This window comes from Sebastes umbrosus, chromosome 6 (assembly GCF_015220745.1).
Source record: "Sebastes umbrosus isolate fSebUmb1 chromosome 6, fSebUmb1.pri, whole genome shotgun sequence".
Classification (NCBI taxonomy): domain Eukaryota; kingdom Metazoa; phylum Chordata; class Actinopteri; order Perciformes; family Sebastidae; genus Sebastes; species Sebastes umbrosus.
This window is the reverse complement of record NC_051274.1, coordinates 29,389,056-29,407,049: the sequence shown is the minus strand read 5'-3', so window position 1 is coordinate 29,407,049 and position 17,994 is coordinate 29,389,056. Positions and strand designations below refer to the sequence as shown.

The following is a 17,994-nucleotide window of genomic DNA, read 5'->3' as shown; positions in this document are numbered from 1 at the left end:
CTCTCTGCGGGACAGGAAGTACCGGACAGCTAATTAGTACCGAGCGAGGCGAAGTGGCTGAGAGCCCCGAACTCGACCTCCATCACCAAACTTTACTGAGAGCAGAAAGAGTTTTAATCAACAGAAACAGAGTTTGTCTGCAGGATTCACAGAGCTGAACCAAACTTCACTCAACTTTTAGCAGATTTTAAGAATTCACTGGAAAATGTTAACGTAATTTTAAGAGATTAACACCAAAGACACGTCTTCTCCTCTCCAAGCATGTAGTCCAGGATGTAGACCAAGCCCTACAGAATCATGGTTGATTCTGGTTAATTTTTTGCTAACTTTATATGCACTTTTTTACACTTTAAACTGTCCTTACTCCACATACATGGTATCTTTTTATCAGCAAAAAATCATCTATAAATCTCGCTTCTCATTTGGCCAATTTAAAGCTGCCAGGAATCCAAAATACAATAAAAACGTATGAAAAATGTACATATCTTCAGTGATAATCACTCAAAATATTATTATAGAAGTACTATTTATACACACAAATCCATCAGAAAATTGAAAGAAATAAAACTTAACATGTGAAGGTTTTTTTTCATTCAAAGTCTATGTATGTCTGTAAATCACTGAAATATTAATAATTAAAAAATTCAGATAATTCTGCTTAACTAGATTCATGTTCACTGTCAACAATTTCTCTTAAAATATGTGAACTTTCAGACTGAAGTCTGGTTGATGTAAAGTCGTCGTGTGAGCAGAGAAGCAAACGGACACGTCGTCGTCATCTCCAGACAATATTTTATCAGATTTTCTCGATGTTACAATAATTAGCGTCATGATCATCAGTCTCATAAATAGATCAGTTGATTCTTCATACAGTTAGAAGTCATATCACAGCGTGAATATATATACAGATTTAAACGATACAAACAAAACAAAGCAACAGGCCGAGTCGCTGCCCAGCACATAGACCGATCCCGCTCAGTCAGTCTGAGCCAGTGAGAGAGAGAGAGAGAGAAGACTGCAGTGTGTTTTCAGTGCAGCTCGACCGGCTTGTTAAATTAATCTTGTACATTGTGACATCCAGTTAATATTTTGGACATTAACTGCCGTTTATGTATCTTTTAAATACGTAATAATGCCATTGAGTTTGGTGTGAAGGATCAGAGGAGGTCGGAGGTTGAATAAGAGTCTCTTTTTCCTTGAACAAAACAAAAGCTGCACCGTAAACAAGTCGAGTTCTTCTCACTCGCTCCGAGAAGATTTCTTAACATCATATATATTTTTTTGCAGTGTACAAACAAAAATAAAGCATAAATGTACAGGCAGTCACAACATAAAACGCACAGTCTGCTATAAGCACAATGTCCAGGATATAGTCAGAGCCCGGTCACCAGAAGCAGCCTGTGCCAGAGGTTCAGTCCAGGACGTAGTCAGGGGCCACGTAGCAAACAAAATATCCAAGAGAAGAAACAAAGGCAGAGCTGACAGTAAGTGTTTGTCTTTCACTTCCTGTCAAAACTTTTTTTTTTTTTACAGAATCACAGAAATAAGATTTAAAGATACAGTCAAAATAATAAGATATGTTGTTTCAAGCAGGAAGTAGACCCAGCCCAACAGAAAATGTAAAGTACTCAGTCGCAGAATAGCAGCCAAAGCTGACAGTTTCACTTCTTTTTTTTTTCTGCACCATTTGGTGTCCCCCAGTAGGGATGGAAATAAGTCACAAAAAAAAGTTAATAGTGCAAGACAAATTACAGTTAATGTGATCCAAGACATAGACACGGCCCTGGTGAGGAAAAGCTGAATTATCAAAACGCAAACAAAGCAAAGAGATATAGGACAATCATTTTAGTTTTCATTGAGCCATTTTGCATCCCAAGTTGAACGAAATGTCTGGGAGGATGAGGAACATAGGACGACGTATTAGGGTCAATGTAGGTAAGAAAATATAATTATTACAGAGAAAAAACTCAAAAACTTTCTTATTCTCTGAGATTATAAAGTCCTAATTTTGTGAGGAAAAAAATCTGAGATTAAAGTCAAATTTAGTCGTCGTCTGAATTTTATTGCGCCTAAGTAGTGTTGTTATGTTAAGGACCTTGATCCAACCATGGAAAGTGAAGCGATGCTTCCTTAATAAAAAACACTATTATTCAGAGTTTTCTTCGTAAATTTGTGATTTTATAATCTCAGAGTATATTCAGTTTTTTTCTTGTAATATTACTCCTCTCCCCCGGGTTCGTAATAATTTTAATAGCAAATACGCCGTCGTACAAACACAAGACCACCTTTTACACCAAAAGAAGAAAAAAAAGCAATTTTTTAAAAGCAGTGAATAGTTTTAAATAATTCTGACTAATGTTATGATCTTACACATCTGAAATAGTCTCGGGGTATAAATCCAAATTTTGCATCCTTTTTTCCTGCATTTCTTTTAAATGTCAACACAAACTGATAAATTAATAAAATTTTCCTATGAATAAAACCCCCAAATAACAAGCCCTAAATACAATATACAGATGAAGGAAGCAAAATGAAATCCAGCAAATAGTCTGTCCCAGTTCCACGAGACTCGCTCTGTAACAGAAGACGCAGGTGCATTTCCACGAGGAATTTTACATCCCAGAGTGTTTGAAAAGTAATAAATAAAAAAAGGGATGCAGAATAGTTCTACATCGTAACCGGGCTGCAACAACTCTCCAGAGAACAACCAAAGACACAAAACGACGTCAGACGTACAGGTGTAACGGGCGTTTAGTCCAGGAAACAAACATTAAACAAACATAAAAGGAATGGAAAACATTCAATCTGTTAACACGAGTACAGTATGTTGGTGCTCCATGACATAGCCATGGCCGACAAACACACTTTGATTAAATGAGTTACCGTCGTGGTGTCCTGGAGGTTGTTAGCAGCAGTCAACTTAACGTTTGTCCTGTTTAAACAAGTTGATTTACTGTAAGAGTTGTCATTTCACGTTTTTGTGGACATTATTCAGTCGCGTTTTTTGTGGCTCATTAGCTTGTTAACTACGTAGGAAGACAAAGCCCCCGTTCTTAATTCTGCCTCCAAAGCTCAGAGTAGCTGGGTTGTTTCCAACCAGACTGTTTATGAGTAAACACCAGCTGAAAAAGCAAACAGATAATATGAAGATTTAAGAGTTGTACTACAGAGAGGTCTCACTCTTTACAGGGACATGCAAGCGTCTAAAGTTCAGCCTTTAGCTTTGTGTTCATGCTGCGTCTGTTGGAGGCAGAAAATAAACTGGAGAAATCATCTTTACTGACCACGTTTAAAGAAATACGGCTCAACTGGAACTTAGACTAAACCTCTGTTGCCGTGGATGACTCAAAGACTTCTAAACAAAAAGGTCCACTTTCTTTCAGCCACATCTCACCGCCTTCATCAACATCTGGTTTAGTTATCACCTGAGAAAAACTAAACAAATCTCCATGACAACGGAGCAAACTGCCTCTGCTGTTGAAGGTCATGAGATGTGGCTGAAAGCTCGTGTGAAATAAGAAGTGTTAAACAGTTTCAAAGGTAAAGAATGAATCTTAAAGCTCAACTTCTCTGACAATCCAGGTCATAGACAGACCCCGGGTATTTAGTACTGAAGTATTTTGTTGCAGACAGGAAGCCCAGGAAATAGCCAGGTCACAATAGAGTTACTGCACATAGAAAACAATAAAATAACTCGTTCATTCAGTTAAGATACCAGGCATGTGTGTTCCAGGACATAGCCAGGACCCAACAGACAGACATTAGAATCCTAAAGGTGCTTTCTGAAATCACCCTCAGACACAGAAACCAGAGAGAGTACAGATTTACAGTCAGTTACAATAGAAATCATAGGTCTGTTATAATGTATGTTTTCCAGGTCGTAGCCAGGACTCCGAGGAACTGAGTGGTGCAATCTAATTACAGTACATTCAATAGCAACAACAATGAGCTGAGCCCAACTTTTCCATTCCCTCTGGTCTTCAGTTTCTTCTTCTACACCTTTAAAACTCACTGTTTCTTCTCGTCACTGAGAAAGAACAGATTCCAGCATTTAGTCGTAGCCCAGAGTGCGGACTGAGATGGTGAAATCATAGCAGGTCCAGACAGTAGTTGAAGCCCACAGCGGGTCTGAGGTTACGAACGCAGGGAATGGGAAAGGGAAGAAATGTTGGTTCCAAGTGTTAGTCTGAGCCCAGCCCATGTCTTCCATCTGAGTGAGAAGGAAGGGAATGGACGGATGGATCCAGGCGATAGCCTCATCCCGACCCGGCTACACTGCCACCAGGACTGCTCTCTTTACTGAGACGGACTAATTCCTGGGACAAGAGTTCCAGGTCCTACAGACAGAGAGAGAGAAACGGCAGTCTTCAGTTATTATTCTATTATCAATAGCTACTACCTCTGCTACTAACAAGTATCTATCAATATTTTTTTAGTCCATTACATGTCAAAAAAGTGTAAAATGCCGTTCTTCAAATGTCTTGTTTTCCAAAACTCAAAGATAATCAGTTAATTACATAAAGTAATACTTAAACAATTAGTGGATTAATCATTTTAATAATCTTTCCAGGAAAAGTGTATATTTGTTCGAAATATATTTCAGTTTTCCTTTGTTTTTATAACATCTTAAACACATATATATATATATATATATATATATATATATGTGTATATATACACATATATATATATATATATTTATATAAACATAAAATATTTCTATTTTAATATAATACTTTAAATAAATAATTAAGATGTTAATTAGCACAATGTAGATAATAATAATAATAATAATAATAATAATAATAATAATGTAAATGAAAAAGTGTAATAAAGTGTAATTATTTCAATTTTCCTTGCTTTTATAACATCTTAAACACACATATATATGTGTGTGTGTGTGTGTGTGTGTGTGTGTGTTACCTTCTGCAGGTGCATGTTCTTGGTCAGCTGCTCCTCCAACATGTTCTGCAGCTTCTTGTTCATCTCTCTCAGGTTCTCGTCTCCCGGTTTGACCAGATCTCTGAGGACCGAACCCAGACCTCCTCTCTCCCCCTGAGAGCCTCCGTGACCTCCGTGACCTCCGTGACCTCCGTGACCTCCGACGGCACTGCCCGACACATCTGAGGAGACAAGGAAACGAGGAGACGAGTCAGTGAACAGACTCTTTTCTGTTTGAAGAAGAGACCCGCTGGTTATAGATGTCAGACAGCTGTTGAGTCTCTTTCTACTGGACAGACGGAGGTTTCTGTTTCACACCACCGAGCAGAGATGAAACACGTTCAATAAAACAAAAAGTACAGAGTTTGTCCGATCCAGTGCTGCGGAGTCAGAGCCTGAAAATGTGTCCACATACTTTTGGCCACATGGCGTTCAGGCTGTGATGCTGCAGCTGTAACAATAATCCTCCTCCTCTCCATATTTACATGAAGGCTGTGACCTCCTGCTGTACGGAGATGATGAATGGGATGTTTGATAAACGCTGACAGCTAACAGAGATCTTTAATCACAGGAAGCTCATTCGTTTATTTACACTACGGAAAGTGAAGAAAAAGTTCATGTTTATAAATGTTTGGGGTTGAGGAGACAAGAGAGGAGTGGAGGAAAGGGGAAGAGGAGAGAGGGAGAGGAAACAGGAGAGGAGAGGCGTAGACAAGAGAGGAGAATAAGGGGAAGGTAAGAAGGCAGAAGAGAGAAGAAGAAGAAACCATAGAGGAGAGGAAACAGAAGAGGAGAAAAGGAGAGGAGGATACAAGACAAGGAAGGACAGGAGGCTATAACAGAGAGGAGAAGAGGAAAAGTGAGGAAGAGAGGAGGAGATGACAAGGATGTAGCGGAGGGGATAGGAGAGAAAACAAGGAGAGAGGAGAGGAGAGGAGATAAGAAAAGTGGGGAGATGAGGCAAGACGGGAGGAGAGAAGGAAACAAAAGGAGAGGAAAGGAGGACACAGGATAAAAAAGAAGAGAAGGAGATAAGAGAATAGAGGAGGAAACAACAAAGGAGAGAAGAACAAAAATGAGGAGGAGAGAAGGAGACGAGAACAGAGGAGGAGATGAGAGATGAAGAGAGAGGAGATTAGAGAAGGAGGATAATAGATGAGAGAGAAGAGGAGGAGACAAGAGAGGAAAGGAGGAGTCAGGAGAGAGGAGACAAGTGGGGAGATAAAGACAAGTGGGGAAATGAGACAAGACAGGGGGATGTAAGGAGACGAGAGAAAAAAGGAGAGAAGGAGACAAAAGAGAGGAAATGAAAGACTGGAAGGAGGGGTGAGGAGGTGAAGAAACGAGAGAGGAGGGAGGAGAGTTGTAAAACAGACAGCTTTACTACCAAACACACACAGAAGCTTGTTCTTCACATCTGATGACATAAAACTAGAGTGTGTGTGTGTGTGTGTGTGTGTGTGTGTGTGTGTGTGTGTTGCATAAAACTGAGACATAAAAAAGACTGCAACAAACACACACACAGCTGTATGTATAGAACAGATGCAGGATGCTGACTGAGCAGAGAGTAAATATTTAACACCTGTAACTGGGTTTACCTGCATGTTGAAGCACAGCTGCACACAGCTGGACAACAGCTGGAGCTGTTTAACATACGTGGTTCTCACAGGAAGCAATACATATCGAATCAGCACCCAAGTATCGTGATAGTATGGAATCAGGAGATGGGTGAATCGTCCCAGGCTTATTTTGAATGCAGGATTTTTTTTATAGTGGAGTATTTTCACAGTGGGGTCTTAGTACTTTTACTGCAGTAGAAAGGAGAATACTACTACTTTTTACCACTGGTGTGAACAGGAGCTGCTGACGTGCCCTGAAGCAAGGCACTAAACCCCCAACTGCTCTCCGCAGATCAAACACTGTTGCCTAGCAACGCTGCAGCAGGTTATAATAGCTGTGACACGCTCGGTCGGGTTTTCCCAACAACTTTTAACTAAATGTAAACGAACACTGGATGTATAGAGCCGAGTGTGTGTGAGTGTGTGTGTGTTTTTAAACAGCTGCAGTATCAAATATTCATTTCATCACACAAACACACACTTACACACACACTGTCTCTTAGTCCAGTCTGCAGCAGAAGCAGCTCAGCCCCCAGTTTTACTGCCCATTAGATTTACCATTATCACAGTGTTAATGGGAGAGAGAGGGAGGAGAATTAAACCAGTCAGACATGAAATTGAAAACAGTAGGAGAGAAAGGAGGAGAAGAGGAGGAGGAGAACAGGATGATGGAGGAGAGGAGGGATGGGGAGGGAGGAAAGGTAACTATTTGTACAGCACATTTCACACACATAGTAATTCAAAGAGTTTTACTTTGTTTATAAGCAGCTACAGCTGATCAAATCTGACAGTTACATGTTTTCATTTCACATAAATCAACAGCCTGGAAACAGTTAAGTGGCGTATCGTTGAAACGCTGCCGATAACCGGCGTCAAGATGCCACGAGTCTCTTTACATGTTGTGAAGAAACAAATCACCGGCACTCACAGATAAATTTACAAAGATTATTCCGGGCAAAAAAAACAAACGCGTTTCAGCTATAAGTCATCATCAGCGTGATCATTCAAGCAGTAATGCCAGTTTTAAATATTCAGGTGAGGCACAGACACCAATCAGGAAAGAGATTACATGATTAGGATCCATCTGTGAGAATGTGCCATCAGGACAACAAAGGAGGCGTGACCACGACAGTCAGAAACAACCAGCAATACAATACAAAATATAGAGAGAGCCCAAGACCGGAAAAATATGACAAGAGCCACACCATAAAAATTGATGAATGGAGACACACTCAACCATAACACATTAATGATATACATTTTTCTAAAGCCTCTATTGAGGGAAGACATTAGTAAATTAAATCGATGCTTACAATATAACCTCATGAATGCTCAGTGGCTCGTGGGCTAAAACTGCCTGGCAATACCAAAAAGCACAGAAAAAAAAATCCAAAAATAGAGGGAATCAATCGCATGTAAAGTATAATTAGGAGCTATATGACCCCGTAAGACTGTAAAAACCTTTTCAAGATTGTACAGTAAAAATACCAAAGAATATCAGAGAAAATTGTAATATAATCAAAAACATCACAGAAATGTACTAAGATGTCATAGAAAAATATGTAGAAAAATTTCATTGAAAAATCTCTTTAGATGTTTTACAGTTTTCACTTGGGTTAAACAGTCGATAGATTTAAAGGTGCAGTGTGTAACATCTGGTGGCTTCTAATAGTGAGGTTGCAGATTATAACCTCTCCCGTGTGCGTGAAGCTCAGGATAGACAGATACGACCCGGCTCTAGTTTGTAGATATGAACTCTCTTATTATAAGATGTTTCACTTTTTACATTGATGTTCAGCTATTTGACTCATTTATGTGTTTTTAAGGTGCATTATTTTAACATTAACAGCTGTTGAAATGAAGGTAAGAACCAGAATAAAAAAGCATTGCAGTCTTATTAATGTGCAGTTTTTATATTGTTTTATGTCTAACATAGATGTCTGCAGGGAGGCTCATTATAAAGAAGAGCGGAGGAGGAGGAGGAGGGTGTTTAATTGAAAAATAAATCAGCTGATAGTTTGAGGAGTTATTAAGAAACACTTCTCACACACACACACACACACACAGCATGGGCGTGCAGCTAAATATAGCAGCACTGAACATCAGAGGAGAGACATAGAGTTCAAATGTATTAACAGAGAGAGAGAGAGAGAGATTAAATGTTAAATATAATAATTCATAACAAAGGAGAACTCACAGCGTCCTCCTCTCTGTTAGTGTTTCATCGATACACACTGATCGTATTCATTGATCAGTGTGATCACATCACGTTGGTCCTGTTTTATCTGAACACACAGACTGCATGTAAACCTGAGTGTGGGTAATTGAAGCGGTAGATTAAAGTGGTTGTAATGAAGTGTCACTGTGAGATAAACGACCTGCTGAGCCGGCAAACTTTCTGCTGACCGATGCACTTTTACATTACCTCTGATTTTATACAGAACCTTTTACAAACAGCTCACAATTATTTCATCAATCTGATGGTTATATTTACTAAATAATGTCAAAAGCAGCTTTTAGAGCTTTTAACATGTTTGTCAGTCTAGTCAGCGGCCTGATATCCACTTCAAGGTGATTAATAATAAATAATAAATAATCTCAGCACTTTTAAAGCTCCTGCCAGAAAATGTAGTTTCTACATTAATGGAGTGATTTAGTGAAGAGCTCCTGTGAAGTGTGAGAAACAGAACAGTCTAAATGTGTGCAGCAGACGTGGAGATATCCTGTCTTATAACTCCAAAAACACTGGAGACTACATTTCTCATAATGCAACTGTATAGTCTTTCCATCAGTCCCTTCCCGCCTGGTGAACAGCCACAACATTCAAACTCCTTTCAAGCTGATTAACGGACTGAAGGTTTATTTTATTCTGGCTTGCTCCCAGTTTGGAGAAGCAGACAGGAGTACCGGCAGGAAGCTCAGCGACGTACTGCTGTGGACGCCACGTTAGTTCAGATTAGAAAGTCACACAGTAACAACAAGTAACAAACTAACCGATCGATGCAGCTTTCTGCTAACGGCTGAGTGGACGTTTACATTAGAAAAAGACAGAACTACTGTGTGTGTGTGTGTGTGTGTGTGTCTGTGTATGTTACCTATGCGGCTGTCCATCACGTAGGTCTCTATGATGGAGCTCTTCCTGCAGATATCTTCAGCCATCGACGAACAGCTCACCTCCAGATGTTTCACCTGAAGAAGAAAAACAAACAGTCTGTTCAGTCTGCTGCAGAGGTGGAACAAGTACTACAGTACTAATACTACAATGTAGAAATACTCTGTTACAAGTAAAAGTCCTTCTTCAAAATCTTAATGCAGTAAAAGCACAAAAGTATCAGCATCAAAATATACTTAAAGTACCAAAAGTAAAAGTACTCATGATGCAGAATAACCTATATTATATTATAGTGTTCTAATGATTGATGCATTAATGTGTTCATCACTTTAATGTTGCAGCTGGTGAAGGTGGAGTTACTTTTTTTGTGTGGATATTTTACGAATACTTTTCACATATTTTACTAATTTGTTTCTGATAATTTATTAATATTTTTCTGATATTTAACTTACATTTTTATAACATTTCACTCATATTTTTGGGATATTGTACTCATATTTTTTTATGACATTTTACTCTTTATTTTGGAAGTATTTCATTTTTTTCTGCTAGTTTACTAATATATTTTTCTATAATTTGTATGTACTTGTACAGTACTTGAGTACAGTACTTACTATATTCCACCAGAGGTCTGCTGTCAATCAATAAATCGTCCAACAATTTAGTCTCTAATATGTAAAAAAAAATAAAGTAACAGAGCTCCAGCCGAAAACCAAAAGTCCTCATAAATATGGAACAAATAAAAGCAAAATTTATCTTTGCATTCTCGCAGCTGTAATCAGAAAATGTTGAGTATTTTACTTGACAAACAGAAACATGTGATCAAGTTTCAACATGAAGCGTTCATAAATATTCTGTCGATCAACTAACAGTTATTGCAGCGTCGGCACGCAGAGACCGCGGCGCCGGCCCCGCTGGGAAACAGCAGGAATATTGAACGCTGCAGAGGATATTAATAATGCATCTAAAAACATAAACAGGCTGAACTTTTTATTGTTGACCTGACTGTCGACTCGAGGCATCAAGTGAAGCGTTTAAAGAGCAGAAGTGAGACGTCAAGGGAGGACGAGGTGGAAGGAGGGGAAGTTTGACTTTGTAGACATTTTGGATATTTTAGTTTGGCGGGAGTGGAGACACACGGGGACAGGTGAGATGTCTCCTCACCTTCTCCTCCAGCATCCACTTCTCCTGCTGAACCTCAGCGAGTCGCTGGAACAACTCGCCGACCTCGTCATCGGATAACTCAGCAGGACGCTGAGACTGAGGGCTGCCTCCTCCAGACTGTCAGAGAGAGAAAACTTTATTAAACATTGTTGAATACTCGATTCTGATTGGTCAATAACGGCGTTCTACGGTCTGCCATTTCTTTATAGCAGACTGTTGTTATGTATAACAGACCGTTGCTATGGGCGCAGTTCTGATCTCGGACTCTGGAGGACCGTTTTTGTGTCAAAATATTGATTTCTTAAGTAAGTAGCCGTGTAATAAGCAGGATAATGTACAGCTAGCGCGTCATTGTTGTGAAATAAAACCTGACAAAGCGACGCAAGACCCCTCCGCTCCGCGATGGGTGCTGCATCGCCATGTCGAGCTTGCTGGATTATCCCGTACTTGAACGCTTCCTGATTTTATTTACAATTTTATGCATTTTTAAGACCAGATCACCCAAAACACAGGAAGTGATTAAGATCAGATCACCCAAAACACAGGAAGTGATTAAACAGGGTCTGAAAATGTGAATTAAAATGGTTGTACAAACTAATCAGGAGCATACTGAGGCCTTAAAGATGAACTCACAGCTCCGTCTCACAGAGGTGTCTGATGGGAAATGTTGCAGCAGGAGGATGTTACACCCACACTCTGTTTTGTCATGTGACACCATTGTTAATGACAAGCGAACCATCACAGTAAACTGACCCGACGGTGGACTCTGCAGAGTCTCACGATTTTGACATAAACACTCAGCTACATAAACTGAACCTGCCGGCTCTATTTACAGTGTTTCTATCAATAGAAACACACACACGCACGCACACACACTATGATGAAACAGTAAAGGAGATAAAAATAACAGCAGAGGAACTTCAAAGACTCTTGAGAAAATAAATGTTACGAAACAAAAACAGAGAATATAATATGTGAGAGACAGAGAGGAGGAGGATGGGACGTTAAAGTCAGTCTGACATCAGCACGTCGCCGTGGCAACAGCTGTCACAACTAGAGAGGTCAGCGACAAAATGCATTCAACAACAAACAGTTTTCCAATGACGAAGAGGAGGCGGAGGCGACGAGACGAAACTGACTTTAAGAAAACAAAAGAACGGTGGCGTTGAAGAGACTTTGGTCCAGGCTCTACCCACCTTGTTCTGATTGGTCGGCTGAGACTCCTTCATCATGTCTCTATAGGAGAAGGAGGAGACGGAGGACGAGTCTCCGGTCTGCTGAGTCCGACTGGGACTGTTGATCTCGGACAGAACCAGCTCCTCCAGACCTGCAGACAGAGAGTGGAGGAAAATTAATGGGCAACTTCTCACCTCACTGCAGTGATGAACAAGTGTACCCCTGGGTGTGTCAGTACACTGTGACATCACAATGAGTTTTTTCAGCTTTTAAGTTACGTTAAGTCACTCTTCCCTTTGAAACAAACTGTACCTTCAGCTACTGCAATGCCCCTTGTTGAATTTAAATGTCTGGACTGAAGCTCACTTACAAACTCAAACAAATACATGTAATAAAACTATTGAGTTGTGTAATATGCAGCGGGCAGTCCCTTTAATGCAGTGGGTCGTTAATGCAGCGTACTGTTCCTTTAGCGCAGCAGACCGTCCCTTTAATTCAGCAGACCGTCCCCTTAATGCAGTGCACGGTCACTTTATTACAATGCACCGTCACTTTAATGCAGCGCACCACCCCTTAAATGTAGCGCAGAGTCCCTTTAATCCAGCAGTCCCTTTAACGTAGCGGACCATCCCTTTAATGCAATACTGGACAATCCCTTTAATGCACCCGACCATCCACTTAACGCAGCGGACTGGGCCGTCCCTTTAATGCTGCGGACTGTAACTTTAACGCAGCATACCGTCCCTTTAATTCAGCACACTGTCACTTTAATGCTGCGGACTGGACCCTCCCTTTAACGCATCACATCGTCCCCTTAATGCAGCAAACCGTCCCTTTAACGGACAGTAACTTTGACCATCCCTTTAATGCAGCGGACCGTAACTTTGACTGTCCTTTTAATGCAGCGGACCGTCCCTTTAATGCAGCGGACCGTCCCTTCAACGCAGCGGATCGTCCCTTTAACGCAGCGGACTGGACCGTCCCTTTAATGCAGCGGACCGTCCCTTTAATGCAGGTGCTCTCAGTGGGCAGAGAGATAAGTAGGCTACTTTAAAATGTCTGATTCTCAGGTTTGTGCAGAAGAGTCTTTTAAACATTCATCACTTCTCATAGATTATACATGATGCTGAGGACTGCCCTGCGCCGCTCTGAGTGAGTGTGTGTTTTTACTCATTTCACAGACACTCACACACACACAGTGTGACAGAACGACTGTTGAAGAAAGGGAAGTCCAAGAGAGAAAAAGAGAGAAACATATGCAACAGAAGACCCATATTTAGTGGGTAAAAAAACCCCCAAAAAACAATCAAGTTAAATGGGGACAAACAGAAAGTGACAGACTGTGCGTGTGTGCGTGTGTGCGTGTGTGCGTGTGTGCGTGTGCGTGTGTGTGTGTGTGTGTGTGTGTGTGTGTGTGTGTGTTTTGCGAGCAGACGCCAGTGTGTCCACGTCAGCTCTGGGAATCAGCGCGCTGCATTAAATATTAAGCAGCAGGTTCCGGACTGAGCCAGAACCTCCTGACGCAGGGTCAGCACGCTGCCGATTATCGGACCCATCGGTCACGTTACAATCACATCGCAGCCACTTAGGACACACACACACACACACACACACACTCTGGCAAAGTACTGCTGTCTCGCCTTACTGAAGCATTTAAAGGGGAACGCCGTCCATTTAGGGGATTTAAATACTCTTCCTGTTAGTTTCGGTGTCCCGTCAGGTTCTAATCCACCGACAGTGAACGAAGCTCTGAGTTCATGGAGATCAATAAAACGCAGGTAAACGTGGAAACAGTCTCTCCTAATGCTGAGCATGGGTTAAATGCAGAGGTCAAATTTAATGTCCGTAACAATAAAGTTACACGGTGACATTTTAAAGCCTGGAGTTTGAGCTTACCACTCGCTGCCATTTGTGTCCGATACAGGACACAGAAAATCTAAATGTGGGGCAAACAGGGCATTGTGTGACATCACACATTCATGGTGTTTAATAGGTGTGTGTACCTGTCCTGGTCTTGCTGTTGGTCAGTATCTCCTGGAGTCTCTCCTGCAGTTTGTCGGCTCTCTTCCTCTCCAGATGCAGCTGCCGCTTCAAGTCCTTCAGCTGCACACGCAACACACACACATATGGTCAGAGATTTACTTTCTAATTATTATTTTCCATGCACGGTTGCTCTTAAATTACTCTGGAAAATATATTCTCTCTCTCTCATCTCTATTCTTTGTACCGCCCGTCTGTCTGTCTGTCTTTGGTTACATCAGTCTATTAACATTTACTCACCGCTGCACTTCCCTTCTTTTCTAGAATCCTCTGACCGTCCACGGTGTCCTTTATCTCCTACAGAGAGACAGAAACAGATTGATGGAGGTGAGGAGATAGAAAGTATAAAAAATATATACAGTATTTAGCCCCAATGCAGGTTTTTAAAACAAGGACCACACCAATGATGTGCATATTTGATCCACCTGTTTTACAAATATACAGTTTGAGATTACGGAATAAGGAAAAGTGTATTTATTAGGGCTGTCAAACGATTAAAATATTTAATCGCGATTAATCGCACATTTTTTTATTAGTTCAAAATGTACCTTAAAAAGAGATTTGTCAAGTATTTAATACTCTTATCAACATGGGAGTGGACAAATATGCTGCTTTATGCAAATGTATGTATATATTTATTATTGGAAATCAATTAACAACACAAAACAATGACAAATATTGTTCAGAAACCCTCACAGGTACTGCATTTAGCATAAAAAAATATGCTCAAATCATAATATGGCGAACTGCAGCCCAGAAGGCAACAACAGCTGTCAGTGTGTCAGTGTGCTGACTTGACTATGACTTGCCCCAAACTGCATGTGATTATCATAAAGCGGGCATGTCTGTAAAGGGGAGACTTGTGGGTACCCATAGAACCCATTTTCATTCACATATCATAAGGTCAGAGGTCAAGGGACCCCTTTGAAAATGGACGTGACAGTTTTTCCTCGACACAATTTAGTTTGGAGCGTTATTTAGCCTCCTTCCTGACAAGCTATTATGACGCTCTAGATTTAAAACTGAGCCGGCTACAACCTAAAAATCACCCTCGATCCACCTCTTTGGCTATTTTTGGATTAGGCTGAGTCGTCACTGCCAAGATGGCGATGGCCACTTTGAGCTTCACAACGACTCTTCAGAAACCTAGGGGTGAGGTCACGGAGACTACGTCCATATTTTATACAGTCTATAGCTTCTCGCATGTGTTTTCATCGGGGATTCCTCTCGGTAAAAGATCCTGTAGCAGTTCAGTCATTCAGTCAGTGTGAAAACCACAACGGGAGTCATCAAACCCCGATCACACTTCTGCACCTTATTGATATTTTATATGTATCCTGTATTATTTTATACCTCTTTCCAACGTTGTACTGCAACTGCTGCACAATAATTTCCCTTGGGATGAATAAAGTTCTGTCTCATCTTAGAGACCTGCTGGTGATATAAGGCTGCAGCCTTCGCAACATGCAGAGCTCTGAAAGTAATCACAAGAATCCTGAACTGAATAGTAAATTTGACGGGGGGTCACATGAGACCTTTGAGAGGACAGCAGCGTTCTTGTAAGAAATCCCAAATGTTTGAAAAAACATCCAGCTCCACTAGTGGAGGAAGCGGGAGCAGTTCTAGCAGTGGACGTGGTTGTAGTAGTACTTGCTGCATTGGGAGTATTAGGAGTACCTGTTTGAGTTTCCCGATGGTGTCGTTGTGCTCATCCTTCTGTTTCTCCATCTCCACCAGCTGCTGCTTCACTCCCTCCATCTCTGACTGCTTCTCCTGCAGGACGGAAAGAGACACATGAGGACATTGTTTTATCATTAGAGGTTTGCTGAAATGTTAAATGGAGTCCCGTTTAGAACAACCCTGACTAAGACTATATCACATTTTATGTGATTTTACTTAACAGTTTTTCAGAAAATTTTAGTTTTTGGAGAGAAACTTGCGGCGGATCATCCGGGATTATTAATAAATCCACAAAAAACAGTAACGGTAATAAAAGGAGTGGATGTTGAAGTACATGAGATTTATTGATTTAAAAATTTTTTTTTACCATGGTATCGAATTGGTATTGAAAATCGTGGTATTTCACTGGTATTGGTATAGACTACTATATTTCTGATATTGTGACGTCTCTAGCACGAATAGACGTGTATTATTAAAACATGTCGTCCGTGTCACCTCCAGGGCTCCGTCCATAAGTGTCAGTGTCCTGATCCCAGTCGTCTAAAAATAGCGTTAATGAGAGTGACGGGAAGCGACTGGACCAGAGGGTAAACCATCAGAACCATCACACACTGTACAGCATGACACCAGCTCACTCGGACTCACTTCAACTCTGAGTCAGAATAGTTATAACGAGAGTCTGCCCTTTAAGAAAAGACAAAAACGTCGACCCTTTTTAGAAACTTTTCATCTTCCTCTCTTCCTCTTCCTCCTCTCCTGGTGAAAGAAAACATTTAAACAGCCACGACGTCTCCACCTCCAGTGATGCCCCCTCACTCTTAATCCAGCTGACTGAGGGATTAATTTAGACAACTACATTTAATTCTCCTCTAATCTTCTGCGGCTAATTAATTTGACTAAAATCTACATTAAAAACACCCACAGGCTGCAGCCGCCCACCTGACGGAGGAAAAAAACAGGTAATTCTCCAGGAAAACAACCGAGTCGGCTGATTCCCGGTAATGTAACACACACATATCTTAACTTTAACATACACACAAACACAGCTTATCAGGCAGAATGAGCTTGTGCGTTAATTTCTGAGGCGTTTATATTTATTTATACTGAAATACAGCCAGCAAACAAAAAAAAAAGAAAAGCTGACAGAAAAAAAGCAAGAAAATCTAAAAAGTAGCGCGTAGATGCTGAAAATGAGTTTCAAGGTTCCCACATCACATTCAATGACTTTTCAATGACAGTCAAGGACTTGTTTGGTGAAATTTAAGGATTCAAGATGTGACACTGCTGTAATAATAATAATAATGATGAACAGATTTCACGATCAGCAGAAGGATTCATTAGTAATATAGCCTTTAAAATCATGCTAAAATTACATATCTGCTATCATAAAATCCTGTGGTTGGTTATGGTGTGACAGCTTTCACACTAGTCCAAATGAACCGTACTAACCGGACAAACAGACCTGAGATCGTTTTAACGGAACCAAACTGCGTACAACCCTCCTGATTTTCCCGAGAGACTCTTTTCCTCCCAGGGTCACAAGTTTCCCGTATTTCTACAGATTTATGGCAAATTTTCACTCTTTTTTCCTTTTCGTTATCTCAACCTGTTCCTGCCGCTGTACAGCGTGCATGAGCTCGTCTGTTTCTACCCGGACGGCAATAGAACTACACCAAATGTTGTTTACTGGGGGAAGAGATGCTCGTGACACAACGCAGTTTGAGTTGCGCTCGTCACAAATCACATCGTGCAGCGCCCAAAGTTGGGCGTAGCTCAATGTGGCAAAAAGTCATCGTGGCGCGGTGCAAGCCGTTAGAAATAATGTGTTTCAGAGCGCAGTGGTGCTGTTGTTGTGTTGTGTCTGAAAGGACTTTCAGTGAGTGAGAGACATAAAATATAATTCAGTATATACACTATATCTAAATAATAGCTCATGGATCAAAACATGCAGAAACCCCCAGTCTATTGTCTTCTATTGTCCAACAGTCCAAGAATCTTTAAGGTGTAGATACATTTTTTACACAATAACATGAATATGTATGAGCTATAAACCCTTTCAATGATAATCAGGTGTCTGCTGGACGTGACGGAAGTGAAGAGATCAGAACAAACTGGTGATTTTTAACGCTCCTTGAAGTCAGTCAGACAGGAAACAACTTGTGACGACTGAAACTCAAACCCAGAACACCCGACCTGCCCGCTAATTAGACCTCCTCCATCATTAATTAACTTTTCCTATTAAGAGTCCTCGTCGTGCTCTCG

The 17,994-nt window shown here is 40.8% G+C and overlaps 1 protein-coding gene across 4 annotated transcripts in view; it reads right to left on the bottom strand.

Moving 5' to 3' along the window:
• Nucleotides 1–775: 775 nt before the first annotated feature.
• The window catches only part of gripap1 (GRIP1 associated protein 1), a 39,978-nt gene continuing 22,759 nt past the window's right edge, over nucleotides 776–17,994 (bottom strand). For all 4 annotated transcript variants that reach the window (XM_037772658.1, XM_037772660.1, XM_037772662.1 and 1 more), the window contains 8 exons: nucleotides 15,730–15,825; nucleotides 14,293–14,349; nucleotides 14,016–14,115; nucleotides 12,033–12,163; nucleotides 10,837–10,953; nucleotides 9,656–9,749; nucleotides 4,924–5,123; nucleotides 776–4,337 (listed from right to left, as the gene is read on the bottom strand). In XM_037772658.1, the coding sequence (XP_037628586.1) occupies nucleotides 4,257–4,337; nucleotides 4,924–5,123; nucleotides 9,656–9,749; nucleotides 10,837–10,953; nucleotides 12,033–12,163; nucleotides 14,016–14,115; nucleotides 14,293–14,349; nucleotides 15,730–15,825 (876 nt within the window). In that variant the 3' untranslated portion in view covers nucleotides 776–4,256. The remainder of the gene's footprint in view (nucleotides 4,338–4,923; nucleotides 5,124–9,655; nucleotides 9,750–10,836; nucleotides 10,954–12,032; nucleotides 12,164–14,015; nucleotides 14,116–14,292; nucleotides 14,350–15,729; nucleotides 15,826–17,994) is intronic.